This window comes from Hyaena hyaena, unplaced genomic scaffold (genome assembly GCF_003009895.1).
Source record: "Hyaena hyaena isolate Hyena2069 unplaced genomic scaffold, ASM300989v1 scaffold_44, whole genome shotgun sequence".
In the NCBI taxonomy this organism is placed as follows: Eukaryota; Metazoa; Chordata; class Mammalia; order Carnivora; family Hyaenidae; genus Hyaena; species Hyaena hyaena.
The window spans coordinates 4,190,267-4,210,206 of NW_024080676.1; the positions used below are offsets into that span (position 1 = coordinate 4,190,267).

Consider the following 19,940-nt stretch of genomic DNA (forward strand, 5'->3'; position numbering starts at 1 on the left):
TGAGACCAGAGGAGTTGAGAACTTGTCCAAGGTTTTCCTGCTAAGTGAAGGAGGAACTAAATACAGATCAGAGTTTACGTTTTTTTTTTTTTAATTTTTATTTATTATTTCTAGGAGAGAGAGAGAAACAGCGTGAGCAGAGGAGGGTCAGAGAGAGAGGGAGTCACAGACTGAAACAGGCTCCAGGCTCTGAGCTGGCAGTCAGCACAGAGCCCGACGCGGGGCTCGAACCCACGAACCGTGAGATCATGACCCAAGCGAAAGTCGGACACTCAACCAACTAAGCCACACAGGCGCCCCTCAGAGTTTATGTTCTTAACCATGATGCAACACAGGCTCAACTTAACAATGTGGGGCAATGTTTGTGTGGGGCACCTGGGTGGCTCAGTTGGTTAAGTATCCCACTTTGGCTCAAGTCATGATCTCACGGTTTGTGAGTTTGAGCCCCACATCAGGCTCTGTGCTGACAGGGCAGAGCCTGGAGCCTGCTTTGAGTTCTGCCTCTCCCTCTCTCTCTGCCTCTCACCCACCCCTGCTTATATTCTTTCTCTCTCTCTCAAAAATAAACATTAAAAAAAATTACTTGTGTACATTCCCCTATGTTATCCTCCTTCACCAGAAAGTCATATCTTGAGGGCACTGATCACATCTTATTTTCCTCCTTGTCCCCCAACCCAACATCCAGAGTAGCACTTTGCTCATAGTTGGTACTCAATAAATTTTGATCAAATAAAATTAAACATACACATTTAAAAACAGGTCTTGTCGAAGGCAGCTTGTTTACCCAGATGAATGGCTCCAGTGGTGAGAACTTCTGGCCTACCTGTAAGAGGCCGATGGCAGAACTCACGGCAACGGAGTGCCTTCAGTCATGCCATACACCAAGCATATGGCAACCCATTCCTTTAATGAAGCAACATCATACGGAACAAGGCAGCGTCTTACATTTGTTTCTCTTTCCCTCTTTTTGCTTCCCTGCTCACAGCTACAAATTACCTTCTAAAAATTTGCGGATCATAGAGTCCTTGGTAGTCCGAGGGAAGCCATCTCCAGGGATTGAATTAGATGTACTGGCCTGAAGCATTTCAACATCTAGAAGAAAAGGAGACTAAGAGTTTATGTGTTATTCTTCCACACAGGCAAGGAGATTTTACAGATGGATGGACAAGTTTTGAGGAATCAAGAGATCTTGAACCAGGAGATTCAAGAATTCATTAATTTATCCATCTTCCCATCCATGCATCCATCCTTCCAGGGATCCAGGCATCCATCCACTCATCCAACTATCTATCTACTTAATAAGGACCCCCTGGGAGATACCTGGGTGGCTCAGTCCATTAAGCGGGTTAAGTGTCTGGCTCTTGATTTCAGCTCAGCAGGCAGTGCAGAGCCTGTTTGGAATCTCTCTTTCCCTCTGTCTTTGCCCCTCCCCTACTGGCACACATGCTCACTCATGCACTCTTTCTCTCAAAAATAAGTAAACATAAAAAAAAAATAAGGCCCCCCCTGTAAGTGTGAGGTATGATGGAAGGCAACACTCACCACCCTCAGGCCCTTTCCTGGACCACAGGGCTCAAAAAAGTATAGATATTATGCTCATTTGCATTTGAAACAATGTGTTTAATTTTTAACTTTTTAAAAATGTTTATTTATGTTTGAGAGAGAGAGACAGAGGTCAAGCGATAGAGGGGCAGAGAGAGAGGGAGACCTAGAATCCGAAGCAGGTTCTAGGCTCTGAGCTGTCAGCACAGAGCCCTTTGTGGGGCTTGAACTCACAAACCATGAGATCATGACCTGAGCTGAAGTTGGACACTTATTCAACTGAGCCACCCAGGCACCCCGGGCTTAATTTTTAAATGTATAACCATAGCATTGTTTATAACAGCTAAAAAACAACTAGAAGTAAAAACAACAAAGAATAGATAAAACTGTGGTTTACTCAAACAATAGAACAGTATGTAACAGTTACAAAGAACATATTAGAGCCACTTTTATCGATATAGTGCCATCTCAACAACATAATAGGACCAATTCAACAACTTAACAAGAACCCTAGTTCTAGGTCACCTGTGGAATTGATTATTTATGAGGAGAAGCACATTGACCTTTAGTTTTCACTATTAAACATAAACCCATGAAGACTAAAACTACGTGTGAAAATCATTCAGTTACCACAGTAGCTTCCAGTCTAACCCAAGTAACCAACATATTACTTTATGACTCTGAAGTATGCTTTTGGGAGCAAAATTTCAGCATTGTATTAAAAATAGAGCTTTGATATATCAAAAGATTTCATTTAGTAATTCCTATCATACAATTATTGAGTACTTACTTGCTTAGGCAAGATACGTAAAGTTGAATAGTATATTTTGAGAAAAAAATGGTTTGAATTTAATCAATACACACACATATGCCATTTCCTTACTGCTTTGATCTCTGGGGATCAAATAAATACAATCTCGTGAATTTGTATGAAGACTTCTATGCAACTATTTATATCACATCTAAGAACATTCATTGAAAAAAAGTCATGGTCATGAAGCAATGCTAAAGATAATAAACTTCATATGACATTATCCTTGTTTTGAAACAAAATATTTGTATATACATAGAAAAAAAGACTGGAAAGAAATACATGAAAATGCATGTAGTGGCTATTTCTAAAATAGTATAGATTATGAACATTTTATTTTCTATTTTATACTTTTCCTTATCTTCCCGATTATCCCACAGTGGCTTGTGTGGGTTTCATGAAGGAGAAAAACCTTACTAATACTTTTTTTAAAGATCTAGGTAATTATGATCAAATATATACAACTAGATTTTCAAAGCAAAAATAACTTCAGGTTATTAAAAAAATAAATTGTGGTTTACCTGTCAATTGCCAGATTACCTGATTTTTTTAAACACAAAAAATAACTGATTTTAAACTTTCCAGGGACCAGGTATTACATTATTACATAGCATAGCTCTTACTGGACCTTGTTTCAAACTTCAATAATCCTTTGACAGTCAAAATAGAAATTTTGTGACCATAAAAAAAAAATCACATTGAATGAAAAAGTTGCAGACTTTTCAGTATTTTCAGTGGCATATTGTTTGTATACATTTTAAAGCCTATAAGACAACATCACATGCTGGGAAGTATAAATGTTGAATTCATGGTAATGAATTCGTTACTTCTAGAGAAGGAGGGAGGACAACTGGATTCTAGAAGGGATTCACACGGGGCTATAATATGTAATTCTTTAGAAATCTGAGACAATAAAAAAAGAAAGAAAAAAGAAATACACAGATGTATATTGATGGATCAGAATCTTTAAGAAATACATTTAAAAAAATCAATAGAGTACCGATTGCCCCCAAAAAGGGGAGAAGAAGGTTCTATTTTTGTATTTGCTTGTATATGCAAAAAGCAGCTCTGGGCATAGATGTAAGAAACTAAGGTCACTGTTTTCTTTGAGCAAAAAAGGTGAGGGACAAGGAGTGGAGAACGATTTTCCACTGTTCATCCTTTTAGAGTTTAGTTTTTTAGGCTATTGAAAAAAATAATATAAAGAAATATGGGGCTTGGATCATGTTTGTGTTACCTTAAATATTATCCAAAAAAGAAGAAGAAAAAGTCCTTTTTTCTGCCTTTTTGATTTATTGTCTCCTTCCACAGTGGAGACATTACACTGGCCATGATGTACCTTGATACTCTAAGCCAAACCCCTGCGGTTCCAAATGAACCTCTCTCGTCATCGCTGAATTCTATAAACTGCAGACATTATGCAGACTGAACTGATCCTGAAACATACGTAGAGGTGTTTTAATTTTAAAAATTAAATTTCTGGGGCACCTGGGTGGCTCAGTCAGTTATGTGCCCGATTTCAGTTCAGGTTGTGATCTCTCAATTTTGAGTTCGAGCCCCGTGTGAGGCTCTTTGCTGATAGCTCACAGCCTGAAGCCTGTTTTCAGATTCTGTGTCTCCCCCTCTCTCTCTGTCCCTCCCATGCTTGCACTCCATCTCTCTCTCAAAAATAAATAAACATTTAAAAAATTTACTAAAAAAATAAAAATTAAATTTCTGAGAAGAATTCACATGTAATTCATTTTTTTAAATTCAGGACCAGAAAAATTCCACTTATTTGAGATTTCCTGTTAAATTCACTCATCTATTTTGAGAGAGAGAGTGCATGAGCAGAGGAAGGGCACAGAGAGAGGGAGAGAGAATCCCAAGCAGGCTCTGCACAGTGCGGAGCCCAATGTGAGGCTCAAACCCATGAACTATAAGATCATGACCTGAGCTGAAATCAAGAGTCAGGGTCTTAACCAACTGAGCCATCCAGATGGCCATCACTTAGCTGTGGTTAGAACACTTTCCCCATGGAGTAGGAAATTGGAAAGAAAGGTGTTTTCTACAGGCCCTGCTGTGAGCAGGCCCCTCCTCTACCTGATGAAGACCCTGTATTACTCTCCCTCTAACCATCCACACCACAGACTGGACCCACCTGCTGCACCACCTCCCCCAGCCACCTGACCCTGACCCAGCCAACTTTTGAAACTCCTCATTTACATTCCAATAAAGCACAGAGGAATACACCCCAAAGTAAAGGCTTGTTGAATCAGATACCCCTAGAGATGAGGGGAGGGAGGAATTCCATAAGCCAGGTGCTGCACCCTCCAGGAAATCATGTCCCTCTCAGGCTCCAGCATCTCTGAGAACCTGGGCTGAGCAGCGCCAGGAGGATTTCAATCACCAATAACCAAACCTCCCAGGCAGGCAATGCCAGGGTGCAAGTTTCAGTCAATCACCTCTGTTGACAATGATAAACCAGTCATAGAACAGCCTAGCTATTTTCGCTAACAAAGGTCAATTTGAGAGAACTGATTTCCATGTCCAAGAGACAGATGCGCAATTAAAGCTACAAAGAATATTAGGAAAATAAAATGTGGAAGAAACAGGCAGCGGCACGAGCGGCTCTGGCTGGACCTCGCGTGCTAACATGGTAAGAATGCAGGCATCCGCCCCAGGTAACCATGACCCCACCTTAATATGCTGGGGTTTTGTGGGTTAAAGAATTAAAAAGAAAAAAAGAATGAGCACTAGGAATAAAACATATCAATATTAGGATCCCTTGATACAATGCACGGAGGAGGACACAACACCGTTTCTATGGTATTCTTGCCAAAAAGTTACCACCTCAGTCCAATCACGGAAAATATGTGACAAACCAAACTGAGGGGCAATCTACAAAATAACTGATCAGCGCTTAAGTCAAGGAATGACTGAGGGATTTTTACAAATTGGAAGAAACTATGGGGCACCTTGCTGGTTCAGTCAATGGAGCATGCAACTTTTGATGTTGGGGTTGTGAGTTCAGGTCCCATGTTGGGTGCAGAGATTACTTAAAAATAAAATCTTCAAAAGAATTTGGAGGAGACTAAGGAGAAATAACTACATGTGCTGTGGGATCCTATATAGGCTCAGCATCTAAGAACCCATCAGCATCTAGTATCATACCTACAGGGGAAAATCTGAACATGGCCTAGAGGTCACTTGGTAGTATAGCACCAACACTAATCTGGCTTTACTAACTATGCTTCAGTTATACAAGATGCTGATATTGGGGAAATCTGGATGAAAGGTATATAGGAGCACTAGCATTTTTGCAAGTTTCCTCAAGGTAGTTCAAAATAAGAAGTTAAAATAAAAAGGAGATGGAGGAGGAGGAAGGGAGAAGATTTGAAAAGTAGAGGAGGAAATGCAATGGGGAAACTACAGAAGCACAACCCCCAGGAATGACTTGGGCTGACCCTTCCCTGTCCCCCTAGCTACCAAATCACCTTCCAGTGACACGTGTGAGCCATGCACATTGGGTATTATGACCAACGTGGGGCTAAATGAGCCACCAGTGACAAACAGATCTTTTTACTTTGTAATCATGCCTTGACCGTATCTGCTAAATATCAGTCCTGTGATTTCTTAGTAGAGTTATTTCTCCTCCTTGAGCCACCCTAGGATCAAAACACATAGGTCCCAATTTTGATTCTTCCACTCCTGGCTGGAAGACTGTGACATCCACTGGTCTGACACCAAGCTGACTTCTTAGATCCACTTGATCGTTCAGGCTCACAAGATGACCATGGTCATCTATGCAGGATGGATGGGCTGTTCAGGAGAATGTAGGACACAGCCCAGAAGGACACTGCCAGGTGGCATCCCCCCTCAGGAGTGGTCTTTGTGCCAGCCCAGCAGCTCATGTGCAAGGAGATGAGACCCAGGTCTGGCAGGTGGAGGGCCCCCCAGGAGTGAAAAGCCTCATGGCCCACAGGAGTGGCATGTCTCGTGGCAATCCCTCAGGCATCCTTCTAGGGTCCCCACGAGCACATCAGAGCCACTGAGCTCAGGAAAGCCCAGAGTGCGCTGCCCCTTTCGGGTACTTACAGTCCATATAGCTCCTCCCAGTTCTAGATGCAATTTACCAACCAATTAGGGGTCATTTTTATCATAGGCATATGTTGCCTAGAAACATAGTTGACATTTGACTCTCATCAGGTTACCAGGGTAACAAAGCTGGGAAGTCAACCGAAGGTCAAATTCTCTAGCAGAAGGGGAAATAATAGCTGTTATATTAACTTCGCCCACGATTATCTTGGGTCAAGTTGTTTGAATCCTCTCAGCCTCTCTTATCCTGTCTGTAACACGGTGATAATAGTAGTATGTATCTCATAGGTTTTCCATGAGTATTAAATGAGAAGCTAGCCAAGTGCTTAGCACAGTACCTAGCTCAGAGAAAATGCTAAATAATGCTAATTGCTACTACTATTAGTATTACCATTACTAGGACTATTATTACTATGGTCTTTATTATTAAGTTCTAAATCCAGGATAATCCAGGTCCTAAGCAGAGACCAGTTTTTTAAAAAGGACTCAATTTAAACTTATTCCTTTTTTTAAAAAGTTTTAATTTATTTATTTTGAGAGAGAGAGAGAAAGGGGAAGAGAGAAAGAGGGACAGAGGAAGAGAATCCCAAGTAGACTCCACGCTGTCAGCACAGAGCCCAACATGGAGCTTGAACTTACAAATCACGAGATTGTGACCTGAGCAGAAACCAAGAGACCAAGAGTCAGACACTTAACTGACTGAGCCAGCCAGGCTCCCCTAAACTTATTCTTATCAGTAACTGTTTGAAGTCAAATCTCCTTCAGAGTAATAAATGTTTATGGGTTAATTCTAATATCTTAATTTCGCCACATATTCTCAAATGTCCCATGTATTCCACTTCCTAAGAAAGAATTATACCCATTCAACATTTTTATATTTGAATATATTTAAAGCAAGGGAGAAGTCTTTAGATACCAAATGCCAACACTTTACAGTAGAATTGTCTGTGGAAACCGGACACACGAACAAGGCTTGCCAGGCATTTTCCAGATCATGGCTCCTGAACATCAAGTCCCAGATGAATAGATCTACAGACTTCCCTCCTCCTTGGCTAAGGCTCTACGATGTAGCCCACACCTGACTTGGGGGTCCCATGCCCATTTGCCCTGTGCTCTCCTGAGGTCCATCACGTTCTTTATTCATGGGCTCAGCAACGAACCAAGGGGAAATTCTAGCAGCTCTTCAGTCCCTTCCGGCCCCATCCTATGCTGCCAAGATCATAGGTAGAGGCTGATCTTAAAGACAGAGCATAAACCCAGAGGATGTGAGGCATGGCTGGAAGAGCATGATGGATGCAGGGTGCAGAGAAGAGAGGAAGGGTGGTCTGCAGACACAGGAGAAAGCTGTGTGCTGACCTGGGGGTCAGCAGTAAAGACCCTGACCAGGGCCAGAGCCAAGTGAATCATTTGCATTCAGGGGACAACCATAAGTCAGAGAAAGGATGCAACTGAAGCCAGGCAAGCAACAGAGGCGAGGACAGCAGCCGCTGAGTGACCAGTGCAGGGCGACATCATGCTCAGAGGTGGCGGTTACCTGCATGGACTTTGGCATCCTGGAGAACTGGGTTCAACCCCTGGCTCTGACCCTTACTGGCTCTATGTCCTTGGGAAAGATACTTGATATCGCTAAGCTTATATATCTCCATCTGTAAAGTGGAGATAAATAAGAAAACTGTAAGGGCCAATGGAGACAATGCTTATAAAATGTTTAGCAACAGTGCCTGGCACTAATATTAACGGATACTATTATTATATTGAAACAACCTAGATAGTGTATTCGTTTTCTATTGTGCTGTAAAAAAATTACCCCAAACTTAGTGGCTAAAAACAACATAAACTTATTACCTTATAGTTCTGTAGTTTGAAAATCTTAAGTGGGTCTCATTGGGCTAAAAGTTTTGAGAGGACCGCCTTCTTTTCCAGGAGTTCTACGGGGAGGATCTGTGTCCTTGCCCTTTCCAGCTTCTAGATGCTACATGCATTCCTTGCTACATGCATTCCTTGGCACTAAGCTCTCTTCCTCCATAGTTGAGGCCAGCCAGCAAAGTCAGGCAGTGAACGTAGCTGAACTGAGTTCTTCTCATGGAGCCATCTCTGGTCTGTTTTCTGATTCTTTCTTCTACATTTTTATTTTTTTTAATGTTTATTTATTTTTGAGAGACACACACACACAGGGTGTGAGCGGGTAAGGGGCAGAGAGACAGGGAGACACAGAATCCAAAGCAGGCTCCAGGCTCTGAGCAGAGCCCAACATGGGGCTCAAACCTGCGAACCATGAGATCATAACCTGGGCTGAAGTCAGATGCTTAACCAAGTGAGCCTCCCAGGCACCCCTCTTTCTTCTACTTTTAAGGACCCTTATGATTACACTAGATCCACCTCAGCAATCCAGGAGATTCTCTTTATCTTAAAGCCTGCTAATTAGCAACCTTAATTCCATCCATAACTTCCATTTTCCTTTGCTAGATCGTCTAGCCCATTCACAGAGTCAGGGGCTCTATTCTGCCTCCCACAGATGGAACCAAGTATCAGCACAGTGGCCTGCCACAAATTTCCTCCCCATACTGGGCTGGCAAGGGCAGTGAGGCCCAGGGCATAGGGCATATCCAGCAAGTCCATCGTGTCCACACTGGACCCAGCAGCCCTGGCCTGATGCAGGCATTGCACACTACCTTCAATGAAGTTACCTAACAATGACTTTCTTCCCATTTACATTTTAAGTAAAATGACTCTTTTTCTATGTAACTGAACATATATACCTTTGAATTAGACCAACAACAGCAAATACATACATTGGCCTCTGTGTTCCTATTCTGTACTTACAGCAAACATCACTCTTCAATCATAGCATTCTTCGTGGCCTCAGAATCCTCAACACACACTCAATCCCTCAGGCACTCAGTACCAACCAACTGACACTGGCATATGAAATGATTTTTCAAACACTATTTGCCCTGTGTTAGGTAGTAAGTCTTAGTAGTAACAGTTACTACCTTTCTAAAGATAAAAAACAAAGTGTCCAATTGTTTGGAGTTCACGAGTAACAAGACCTCAAACTCTAAATTTCTCAATTCCATGTGTATGTACAACTCAGGTTTACAGTGAGCACCACATGAGTGGCTGAATTACATAGAGAATTCTGGACGTGAAGGCAGTCTGCTTCCAGACAAAGGACATTTTGTAAAGAAAAGCCTAACAACAAATCTGTATTCCTAGATGTTCAGGGTTTGTACATTAGATTCTAAGCACTTAACCTTCACCACGTGTCAGTTAAAAATAAACTAAAAAGCTCTGAAACCTGCAGGTCTAAGAAGAAAGTGCAAAGTGCTTTCATTTCAGCAGAGACGAAAAAAAAAACATGTAACAAGGAGATTCAGGGGCCACAGTCCTCAGGGAAGAGCCAGCGCGGAGTCACACCATACTTCATTTAGGAATCAATCAGAAAGAACCCATTCCTGGGAAGAAAGGAGCTTGAACAGATGAGAGAAAGCCTAGGCAGGCAATTAATTAAGGAATGACTCAAGAGCAATAATGAATTTTCAAAGAAGCCCATATGATACTCCTTAGGGGATATAAATCTAGATCGCTTGGCTGCAGTGGAAACTCCACCCAGATTATGTGTTGTTAATTTAATATAAAACCTAATCTGAGAATCTAATACAGTAAAATATCAGATACTAAGAGGCTATTCTTCTGGAAAGGCTCTAAAACCCTGAAAGCAGGCCAAAAGAATTTTTTTTCCCCAGCAAGTATTTTTATAGCCAAAACAGAGCTTCAGAGCAAGGAGCAGCATGGTAAAGCTTCTGGTGAGGACCAGAAGCCAGATTTGTTCCATTTGCATCAGGTGGAATAAAGTGCTTTCACTGGCCATGTCAGTAGGGTGATCCAACCTCCCCATACCCTAATGGAGAAGTGATGGGAAGGACAGAGAGACACACACACAGAGAAACAGACACAGAGACTGAGAGAGAGACAGAGAAAAGGAAAATGGCAATCTGAAATTACAGAGGCTAAAGAGAGGTGAGCAATGAAAATGAAGGGGCTCAGTCAATTGAGCATCCGACTCTTGATTTCTACTCAGGTCATGATCTCACAGTTTGTGAGTTCCAGCCCTGCAATGGCTGGGCACTGGCAGCATGGAGCCTGCTTGGGATTCTCTCTCTTCTTCTCTCTCTTTATCCCTCCCCCACTCATTCTTTCTCTCTCAAAATAAATAAACATTAAAAAAGGAGAAAATGAAGGGACTAAGGATGAAAGGGTGAGGCAGCAACAAATCTCCTGCATTTCTTATGCAGACAAGTGCCTCAGGGCAGCACTTCACAAGCACACAGAGCCTCTGCAGGGAAGGGATCAGGCTAGAGAGGAGCTCACAGAGGGGTGCAGTGGGTACCACAAAGGGGTGCAGTGGGTACCGCGACTTGCTAAGTCGCACGCCCTCCTCCCCTCCTTCACCACATCGTACTGCCCTCTCGGGGCACTGTCCTTTTCCTCCATGGCTCTGTCACGGTTCTGTAGTTACATATTTAATTATGTGATGTTTTTATTTACTATTCAGCTCTCTTGCTAGAAGGAGAGCCCTGGGAGGCAGCGATCATGTGATCTTGTTTACTGGCCCTCCGTCACTTGACGCAGTGGCTGAATCACACAAGAGGTTGGATAAATATTGTTGAATGAAGGAGTGTGTGAGTGGACAAACTAATGAGGAACAAACACACGAATACGGACACAAAGGTGTCTGGGCTTTGGGAAGGAATCCGGGCATCTTCCACGCTGAGAAAAGAGAAGGGCAGTCCAGGCAGCAGGACCGGCATGAGCTCGTGTTGAGACAGGAAAAGAAAGGCAGCCCGGAGTGCCGGCAGAGTCACTATCGCCAGAGACATCCGCGCTCGGGGATGTCTAACCTGTGTCTCGCTACCACCTCTCAGGAAAGTCTTTGCAGTGGAATGTCAACCACTTTCTATTTTCTGGTAGAAAGAGTTGAACACCTATTGTGCCCATCACTGTGGATGACACATGCTCCCTAGACTGAGGCAGGAGCAGGTAAGCAGAGAAGTGTATACACAACCAGGGTGCAGAGCGATGTGCTTGCAGCGCCGCCAGGAGGGTGTAAAGCATGGCTGTGCAGGTCCTGAGGGCAGCAAGGCCACTGCTGGTGGTGGGGATTTTGTCTTACTCGCTTTTAAAACACTCAATCCAGCATGCTTTCATGAAGTGCCTACGTCCCCGACACAGTTCCTATACATCTGGAGGAACAAAAAGCAACAGAAGTCAGGAAGTGCCCTGAGCCTCCCTTTGCCTCGCTGGGTCAGTTTCAGCCAGGGACAGCTCAACACCAGCTCTTCCCCGGGATGAGCTGCTTGCTGGTAAGGCCCTGTGACCTGCCCTAGCCCCACTGCCCACCAGGCACTTCCTGGCTCTCCTAGCCAGTATCTCCGAGATGGAGGACAGGAGGCTGGCAGTCTCAGCAAAGGCAGGAAGGAAGACTCCTGAGAGTAAAAGGTGCGGGAAGGGAAGGCAGCGTGTTCCAGAAGCAAATCAGTAACTTAACAGGTTTGCTTACAAACGGTCCTTCAGCCAGGCTCAGAGCTTACACAGCTGGGCTGCAAGGCACCTGGCTTGGAGGGGACCCAGATCACAGACATGGGCCCTGATGGGTGGGCTCGGGTGCAGAAAACACAGATGGAGGCAGCCGGTACAAATATGCCAGCTATCGAGGAGGCTGCTAAGGGAAGGCAGCAAATTAGCTAGGGCCAAGTCCACTCTGCACCACACATAAACTTGAGCCACAGAACCAGGCAGCGGGAGCAGGGGTACAAAAGAAAAGTGCAACACAGGAGTCACCTGAAGCTGGACAGCCTTCTAGAAGGGATTACAGACTCATATGAGTATACAGTTTTCAGCCTCAAGATATTAGCCTTTCTCCTTTGGCTCTTTTCTCCTGATGGAAGGCAAGCCTCTGAGATTTTTCTTTTTAACGTGTGTTTTTTTCCAATTTTTAAATTAAAAACAATTTAATGTTTATTTATTTTTGAGAGAGAGAAAGAGAGAGAGAGGGAAAGAGAGAAAGGGGGGGACAGAGACAGAGGGAGACAGAGGATCTGGGGCTTGAACTCACTAACCATGAGATCATCACCTGAGCCGAAGTTGGATGCTTAACCACTGACCGAGCCGGCCAGGTGCCCAACTCTCTGAGATTTTTAAGTAGATGTAAATCCATAAGCAGATCATGTTGGAAACAAACATACAAGGGCCCCTCAGGAATGGATCCCAAGGCTTTAGGACCCAAAGCCTCAGGGAGGTGAGCGGTCCCTGAGAGAGGTTTTCTGAATGAAATGTGTTACCTAATCAGGGCAGCACTAGGACCACCGTGTCATCCTCTGAAGGCAAGGATGGGGGCAAAAGAACTGAGAAAAAGATCGGGTGATACAAAAAAACACCCAAGAGAAATGTGCCTTCATTTCTATTTGGTGTGTGCATAAGCTTACCCTTAATAGAAATGTTTATTTCTTATACAGTAAAGTTAGGGAACTGATGGTTTAATTTTGTCTTGAACCAAAATTTTTCAAGAGCATTGGGAGCAAAGTTGAAGGTCTGATAACAAAGACATGCAGTTACCACCTGGTGGCAGCATAGCTAAACTAAAGACCATGAGTGTGAGGGGTATGAATGAGTGAGTGAGTGTGTGTGTGAGAGAGAATGAGAGTGAGAGAGTGAACGTGCATGTACACCCACGCAAGTTCAAGAGAAGGAGAGTCTGGAGTGGAATAATAAAATCTCCGAGTCATAAGCCAACATCACTCCCTTGCCCCACTTCATTCAATACTATGAGTTTCCCTCACAAACTTCCTACTTAGTGGTTGTTTGGATTCCTTTTGGAAAAGGGGACCTCATTACTATCCCTTTTCCAAAACTCAAGTCAGAAAGAGGCAGATCTGTCCCAACACAGTTGGTGACTTCCAAAGAAAGCCTTCACTCTGTAATCTATGTCCTATGAAAGAGTGAACATAACCAACATTCCTTAATACATTCACTTTCAGCCTCTAGGATTGAATGGTAACAAAGGTAGAGCACTGATAAACTTGGTTACATAGACATTTAGAAAGAGCTCAGTATCTGTTCTGTCTCAGTGTCCATTCTGGGGCTGGCAAATGCAGATCCTAGAAGAAGGGCTGGGTCAGGAGAATCCTCTATCCCAGTTGGGGGGCAGACAGACTTGTCCCCAGGAATGTGCTACCAGAATCCTAACTCAGTTCTCCCTCCATGGGATTTAAATAAACTACTAATCTCAGAGACTCAGTTCCCTCCCCTGTGAAATGGAGATAGTTCTATCCATCAAGCCCAAGGACGATCGGACAAATAACAGATGAGATAAAAGCAGTCTATTTACTTGACAGGGTTGTCGGATGCTGCACTTCTTACTGTGCTGGGTGCTACTGACAATACACATTTTAGATTTATCCGTTGCCCTGCTTGTTTATGAACTAGACGGTTTTCTCTCTTAGCGAGTCACTGGTAATAAATGAATGGTTCCTCCCCAGTACACAGCGCTGCTCCTTCTGGGTGAGCAGATAAGTGGTGTTTCTCAAGATAAACCACAAAGACAGAAACACAAACCAAATCATGTCTGGAATCAGAAAATTCGGAGTTTATATGATCTGGCAAATGAAAAATACAGTGGGTTTCTTTTCCATGAGGCAGTGGAATTCTACAGCCTGCCTATGGTATTGGTGGCCTCCTAGCTCCAGGGCAACCAGAATCCCACTGACCCAGGTAACTTTACAAGCTGCCAAAGGCCACAAAGCAGACATCCCCAGAGCACTCTGCTGCCTTGGGAAGTGCTGGCGGGGTTCACTGTTCCTGCCGGGGCTGCCTTGAGCATCCCTGCAGCCTCCCACGGGTGTGAGATTTCTTGTGTTGGAGCATCCAGGGGTATAAGAGGTGTCTCTGTCTCTGCCGACACTAAACTGTTAGTGAAGTGAGGGATTCTTTAACTGTTCAACTGCCCCAGAAGGACACAAGGCAGACACGATGATATGTGGTCTCTGGCTTCCCAAGTGGGTACCGTTTTCCACCAAATGTCCTTCTGTGAATGGGTCTCTGCTCCATAGCGGAAAGGACTGTGTACTGGACCCTCTTGTCTCCCCAACACAGAGAAGAAGGCAAGTAGCTAACAGAGCAGATGTTCCAGAAATGCTTGTTGGGCTGTGGAGAGGCAGGGGGATGTCCATGTACAGAGGGTACCAGAGGCTCTTTGGTGAGCTGATATGAGGGATATGGCTGTCGCTGCTAGATGGCCTCTTTAGAAGAAACTAGGACTAAAACTTATGGCACTAGATGGAAATTTTGGACAGGAAATAAAGACTATGATCCTACAGACAGAGAGACTTGAGCTCAAATGTGAATTCTATCACATATCAGCTGTGAGACTTTGGGAAAGTTGCTTAACCTCTCTGAACCTCAGTTTTATCATTTGTAAAGTGTAGGTTAATCAAAACATCCTTATGCAGCTTTTAAGGATTCAGAGATAGAGGATGTGGATGTGGGGGTGATGCCTTCTCTCCTCAATCCCCTCCACCGCTGGTCATGGCTCATTCGACAAGAGCTGCTACGAGCACTTCCAGTCCTCCCAGTTGGGTGTAGGAAGGGAGCTTCTACAGAGCTTTCCCTCACTCTCCCCGTTCTCCACAAGGGGCAGCCAGTCTAACTAGCTGGCAAGCACCTAATAGTGCCTGGCCCACAGCTTCCAGGTACTGGGAGGTGGGGGGGGTTGTCAAGGGCCCTGCTGGTGTCAGGGTCTGCCACTGGCCACTGACCCGCCCACATTCCCTACTCTACGGCACCTTCTTGGCACCTGCTTTTCTGTTCATGGGTGGGAAACTCAGGGCTACCTCCTCGTGTGCCCAGAGCTTCTCTGTCTTCTTCTTAGGCTGAAGGTTGGCAATACTCGATCTAGCCCATTCCAGAAAGCCCTCCATCAATAAAGCTGATACACTGATGGGAATTTGTCTTGCCTTTCTTTCTTTTATTTTTAAGCTTACTTCTTTATTTTGAGAGAGATAAAAAAAAAAAAAAAACATGTGCGTGTGCACAGGAGCAGGGGAGGGACAGAGAGAGAGAGAGAGGGAGAGAGAGAAATGGAAGCAGGCTCTGCAAACCCCAACACAGGACTTGATCCTACAAACCGTGAGATCATGACCTGAGTCAAAATCAAGAGTCAGTCCAACTGAGCCACCCAGGTGCTCCTTGCCCTTCTTGAATCTATTAAATAGACCAGAGGGAAGGAAGGCTACGTTTTAGGCAGTGTTTCAGAGTGCTTAGAATTTGATAGCAAATGGTAGCAAAATATTAAGAAAGCTCTTTGAGGGCCTCTTGCAGGTCATCCTGTTTCAGTACTGGTTTAAAGTCCAACATTATTTTGACCAGTGGTTCTCAAGGGCAGCGGCACTGCCCTCTAGGGGAGGTTTGGAAAACTAAGAGGGGGTTTGAGGTTGTCACCATGATCAGGGACACTATAGCAGTGTCCCTTATCCCCAGGGATACCTTCCAAAGAGCAGATACCTGAAACCACAGATAAAACCCTACACACACACACACACACACACACACACACAGTATAGTTTTCCCTATATACACGTACCTATAATAAAATTCAATTTATCAGTTAGGCATAGTAAGAGATTAACAACTATCACTAATAATAAAAGAGAACTATAACACTATAGTATAATAAAAGTTAGGTGAATGTGGTTTCTCTTTCAAAATATTTTACTGAACTCACCCTTCTTGTGATGACATGTGATGATAAAATGCTTATACGATAAGATAAATGACATCCGCACTGTGCCATTACCATTAGGCTACCATTGACCTTTTGAGGCTATGTCAGGAGGAGGATCATCTGCTTTTGGGCCACAGCTGATCATGGGAAAATGCAGGAAGTGAAATATCAGGTGAGGGGGTGTCTACTGCACTGGCATTTAGCAGAAGGGAGAAAGACGCTGACACCCTGCAGAGTACAGGGCTGTCATGCACAATGGGGTGTTTTGTGCCCCTCATGACTTCTAAATATTTCACTAGACATACATATAGGTTTAAAAAAAACCTTGCTAGGGGCGCCTGGGTGGCTTAGTCGGTTAAGCGTCCGACTTTCGCTTAGGTCATGATCTCGCGGTTCGTGGGTTCGAGCCCCGTGTTGGGCTCTGTGCTGACTGCCAGCTCAGAGCCTGGAGCCTATCTCAGAGTCTGTGTCTCCCTCTCTCTCTCTGACCCTCCCCTGCTCACGCTGTCTCTCTCTCCCTCTCTCTCCTAGAAATAAATAAAAATATTAAAAAAAAACAACAACCTTGCTTATGACATGTATTTACACATATGTGTGCCTTTGTACATATCTATGTATATTTATGTGTGTATATTTCTCAATTTAATATCAGCAGGTACAAAGAAAAATATAGACAAATATTCCTACCAAACTATTAGGAATGCTATGTTGGTTGGCTTGGAGTCGAGTCATATGGACTTTTGATAACTCAGTTATACATGTCTATTTTGTTTCAGGTTTTTATAAGAACATTGCTATTGGAAAAAAAACAATTAAGGTAACCAAAAAATGGGCAAGATATGTTAATCAACTTACAAGAAAAATCCAGTCCTAAAGATATGATATTTTAGAAATAAGTTTATTTTATATTAATCCATTAAAGTTGGGTTACCAAAAAAATCAGCTTATAATTTTCTGAGCCTGGAAATGAAACTGTTTCATATATAAATACAACTTTTAGGGGCGCCTGGGTGACTCAGTTGGTTGAGCATCTGATTTCAGCTCAGCTCATGATCTTGCATTCATGGGTTTGAGCACCCACATTGGGCTCTGTGCTGACAGCTCAGAGCCTGGAGCCTGCTTTGGATTCTGTGTGGATTCTCTCTCTGCCCCTCCCCTTCTCATTCTCTGTCTCTCTCTCTCTCAAAAAATAAAATGTTAAAAAAAAGTAAAAAATAAATACAATTTGTATTTCTGCACGGTTTTGATAGGCACTGAATTTTCCAGGAATTCAATTACTATGAAAATGGAAAGGAGGGTGTGAAAAATCATTTACCACTTAGAAGAACCCATTGTTGGCGGTATCTGAGTCTCCAGTACAACAGACATGTATCAGTCGGTCAGCATTTGAGGCCATGACATTGGCAGTGATTCTGACTATTTCATTATGTCCTCATGTGCAGGCATACTGAGCGATTCCTTTCCTCTTACTTCTCTTTTATATTTCATTTAGGGCATATGTTTGATTCCTAAATTTGATTTCTAAATTACATAATATGTAATGGGGCACTTGGGTGGCTCAGTCGGGTAAGCATCTGACGGTTGGTTTCAGCTCAGGTCATGATTTCATGGTTTGTGGAATCGAGTCCCAGGTGGGGCTCTGCACCAACCATGAAGAGCCTGCTTGGGATTCTCCCTCTCTCTCTTTCCCTCTCTCTTGGCCCCTCTTGCTCATGCACGCATGTGCTCTAAATAAATAAACTAATTAACTAACAAAAATTTCTTTTAATCTTCATATGTAGGTAGACTATATTGTATATGAATGGCATGTCAGGGTACTGAAGGGGAGCATTATGAAACATTTGCTATAAAAAGGGCCCGTTGGGGCTGACAGGGTTGAGAGCCACTAATTTAGCCTCTCAGGTCACAAGACAATGCCTCCACCAACTCTGACCTCCAGGCACTTGCCTACACTTTTCAGGCACTCAGCAGTAGCAGCAGAGGAAGTTTGGAGAAGGACTGTGCTTGTCGCAGCACATGATGACAAGATCTAACTTGTGTAAAACAGGATCTTCATTTCTCTGGGGCCAGGGTGGGGGTAGGCTAGGGACTTCCCCCCTCCCCTAGCACCACATGCCAGAGTGAAGAAAGCCGTGTGTCAGCAGAAAGATGGAAGCAGAACCGGGCCATGCTACTTACAGAGGTCTTCGGTGGCAGCTGGGACAAAGGCAGCCATGGACTCGTACAGCTCCTCGTCACAGCCGGGGTTGAGGGAGCACTTCATGAGCAGGTCTGTGGAAAGGTGGGCCATGGACTCATACACGGCGTCGGCCTCCTCTCCTTGCATCAGTTCCTCTTTAATGTGACTCTTCAGCATGTCCACGGTTTCCTGAAAGGGAAGGCGGGAGTCACAGGCCAAGCCTGTCCTTCTGGGTAGTGTTAGGCCTTCAGGGGCTCGTGACAGGCAAAGTCAAGGTTCACATGGGTCAGGGTTCAGCTGTGTGTGTCTGTCTGTATTTCCCACCAGCCCGAAAGCTCTCGGAGGCCAGTCTCCAAGTCTCCTTCTGTTTGTTTTAATCTTTCTATCTCCTCCCAACACAAAGCACAGAGTCCTACACACAAGAGACCATCATTAAGCATCCAATGACCAGAGGATACAAATTAAAGACTTTCTCATGAGGGCCTATTACAGGTCAGGTACAATGCCCCATGTTTGCCTATACATTGCCTCATGTCATCCCTTCCATAACTGCTTAAGAAAGTTGTAATGTTTCCTAGCTCATAGACGAGAAAACCTAGTGCCTTACTCAAGGGTGTGCAATTCTACCTTCTGACCGTTCTACTACCCCCCTGGTACCTACTTAGGGAAACAAGTGACACCCAAGGCTGTCACCCTTACTGACCAGCTAGGTGGAAATCCAAATGGGCTAAGCAGGACTGCAGCTAAGATGTCCCTGAGCTAACGTGCAGTCAGACGTCCCTCAGCTGCTCGGGGCCTAGTCCCTGTTCCTTCCAGCAGGCTGCTCTGAAGTAGCTCCCTTGCTTTTCTACCCTGTGTGCCCGAGAGCAGAGGCGGTCTTGAATGAGGTGCCCTGCAGTCAGACAGGCGGCCCTCTGTCATTCTGGCAGCAGGTGGTGGTAAAGCCGGAAAGCAGGCTTCCCTGAAACCTCCGCACAACTTTCCTGGTAAGAAACTCTGGTGTTTCACAATCCCTATTTCAGCACCAACCCACAAAAATCCTCGTTTTCATCATCATCACCCCAAGAGAACTAATCTGCTATTGACACAATGTGCTGGTTTCCTGATGAGTCCCGAGGAGTGGCCCAGGTGACAGCTAGGAAGTGGTGGAGACTCAAGGTCTGGCGCTCGGTTTTGAGGTGGTGGAAAGAGGAAATGGGACAGTTCTTAGAGGTCATAAACAATATGCGGGGCAACCTCTTGGCAGCAATGCTGGAGATGCACCGGCTGAAGGTGATTTTTGGTTGGAGAGCAAAGAAGATATGAGCAATGTGAACCAGATGAACCTCAGTGTCAACTGAAAAGGCATCTCGAAACTTCCCTGTTACATAGAGTAGAATAACAAGCCCAGCGTGAGCATCAAGCTAGGTTTGCATCCCATTTCCACCCTTACTAGAGTGTGACCCTGGCACAGTTCCTCTGCCTTGCAAAGCCCTTCTCCTCATTTATTAAAGAGATAACAAAACTGCCAACCTCAAAAGGATTGTGGCAAGGATTAAATAAAATGCTGAGTT

General features: G+C 44.2%; 1 protein-coding gene across 1 annotated transcript in view; it reads right to left on the reverse strand.

The window, feature by feature from the left end:
• Nucleotides 1–19,940, reverse strand: part of PIK3AP1 (phosphoinositide-3-kinase adaptor protein 1) — a 123,891-nt gene that overhangs the window by 33,648 nt on the left and 70,303 nt on the right. Inside the window, exons 8-9 of the mRNA XM_039230220.1 lie at nt 18,387–18,576; nt 997–1,092 (exon numbers count right to left, since the gene is read on the reverse strand). Of these exons, the coding sequence (XP_039086151.1) occupies nt 997–1,092; nt 18,387–18,576 (286 nt within the window). The remainder of the gene's footprint in view (nt 1–996; nt 1,093–18,386; nt 18,577–19,940) is intronic.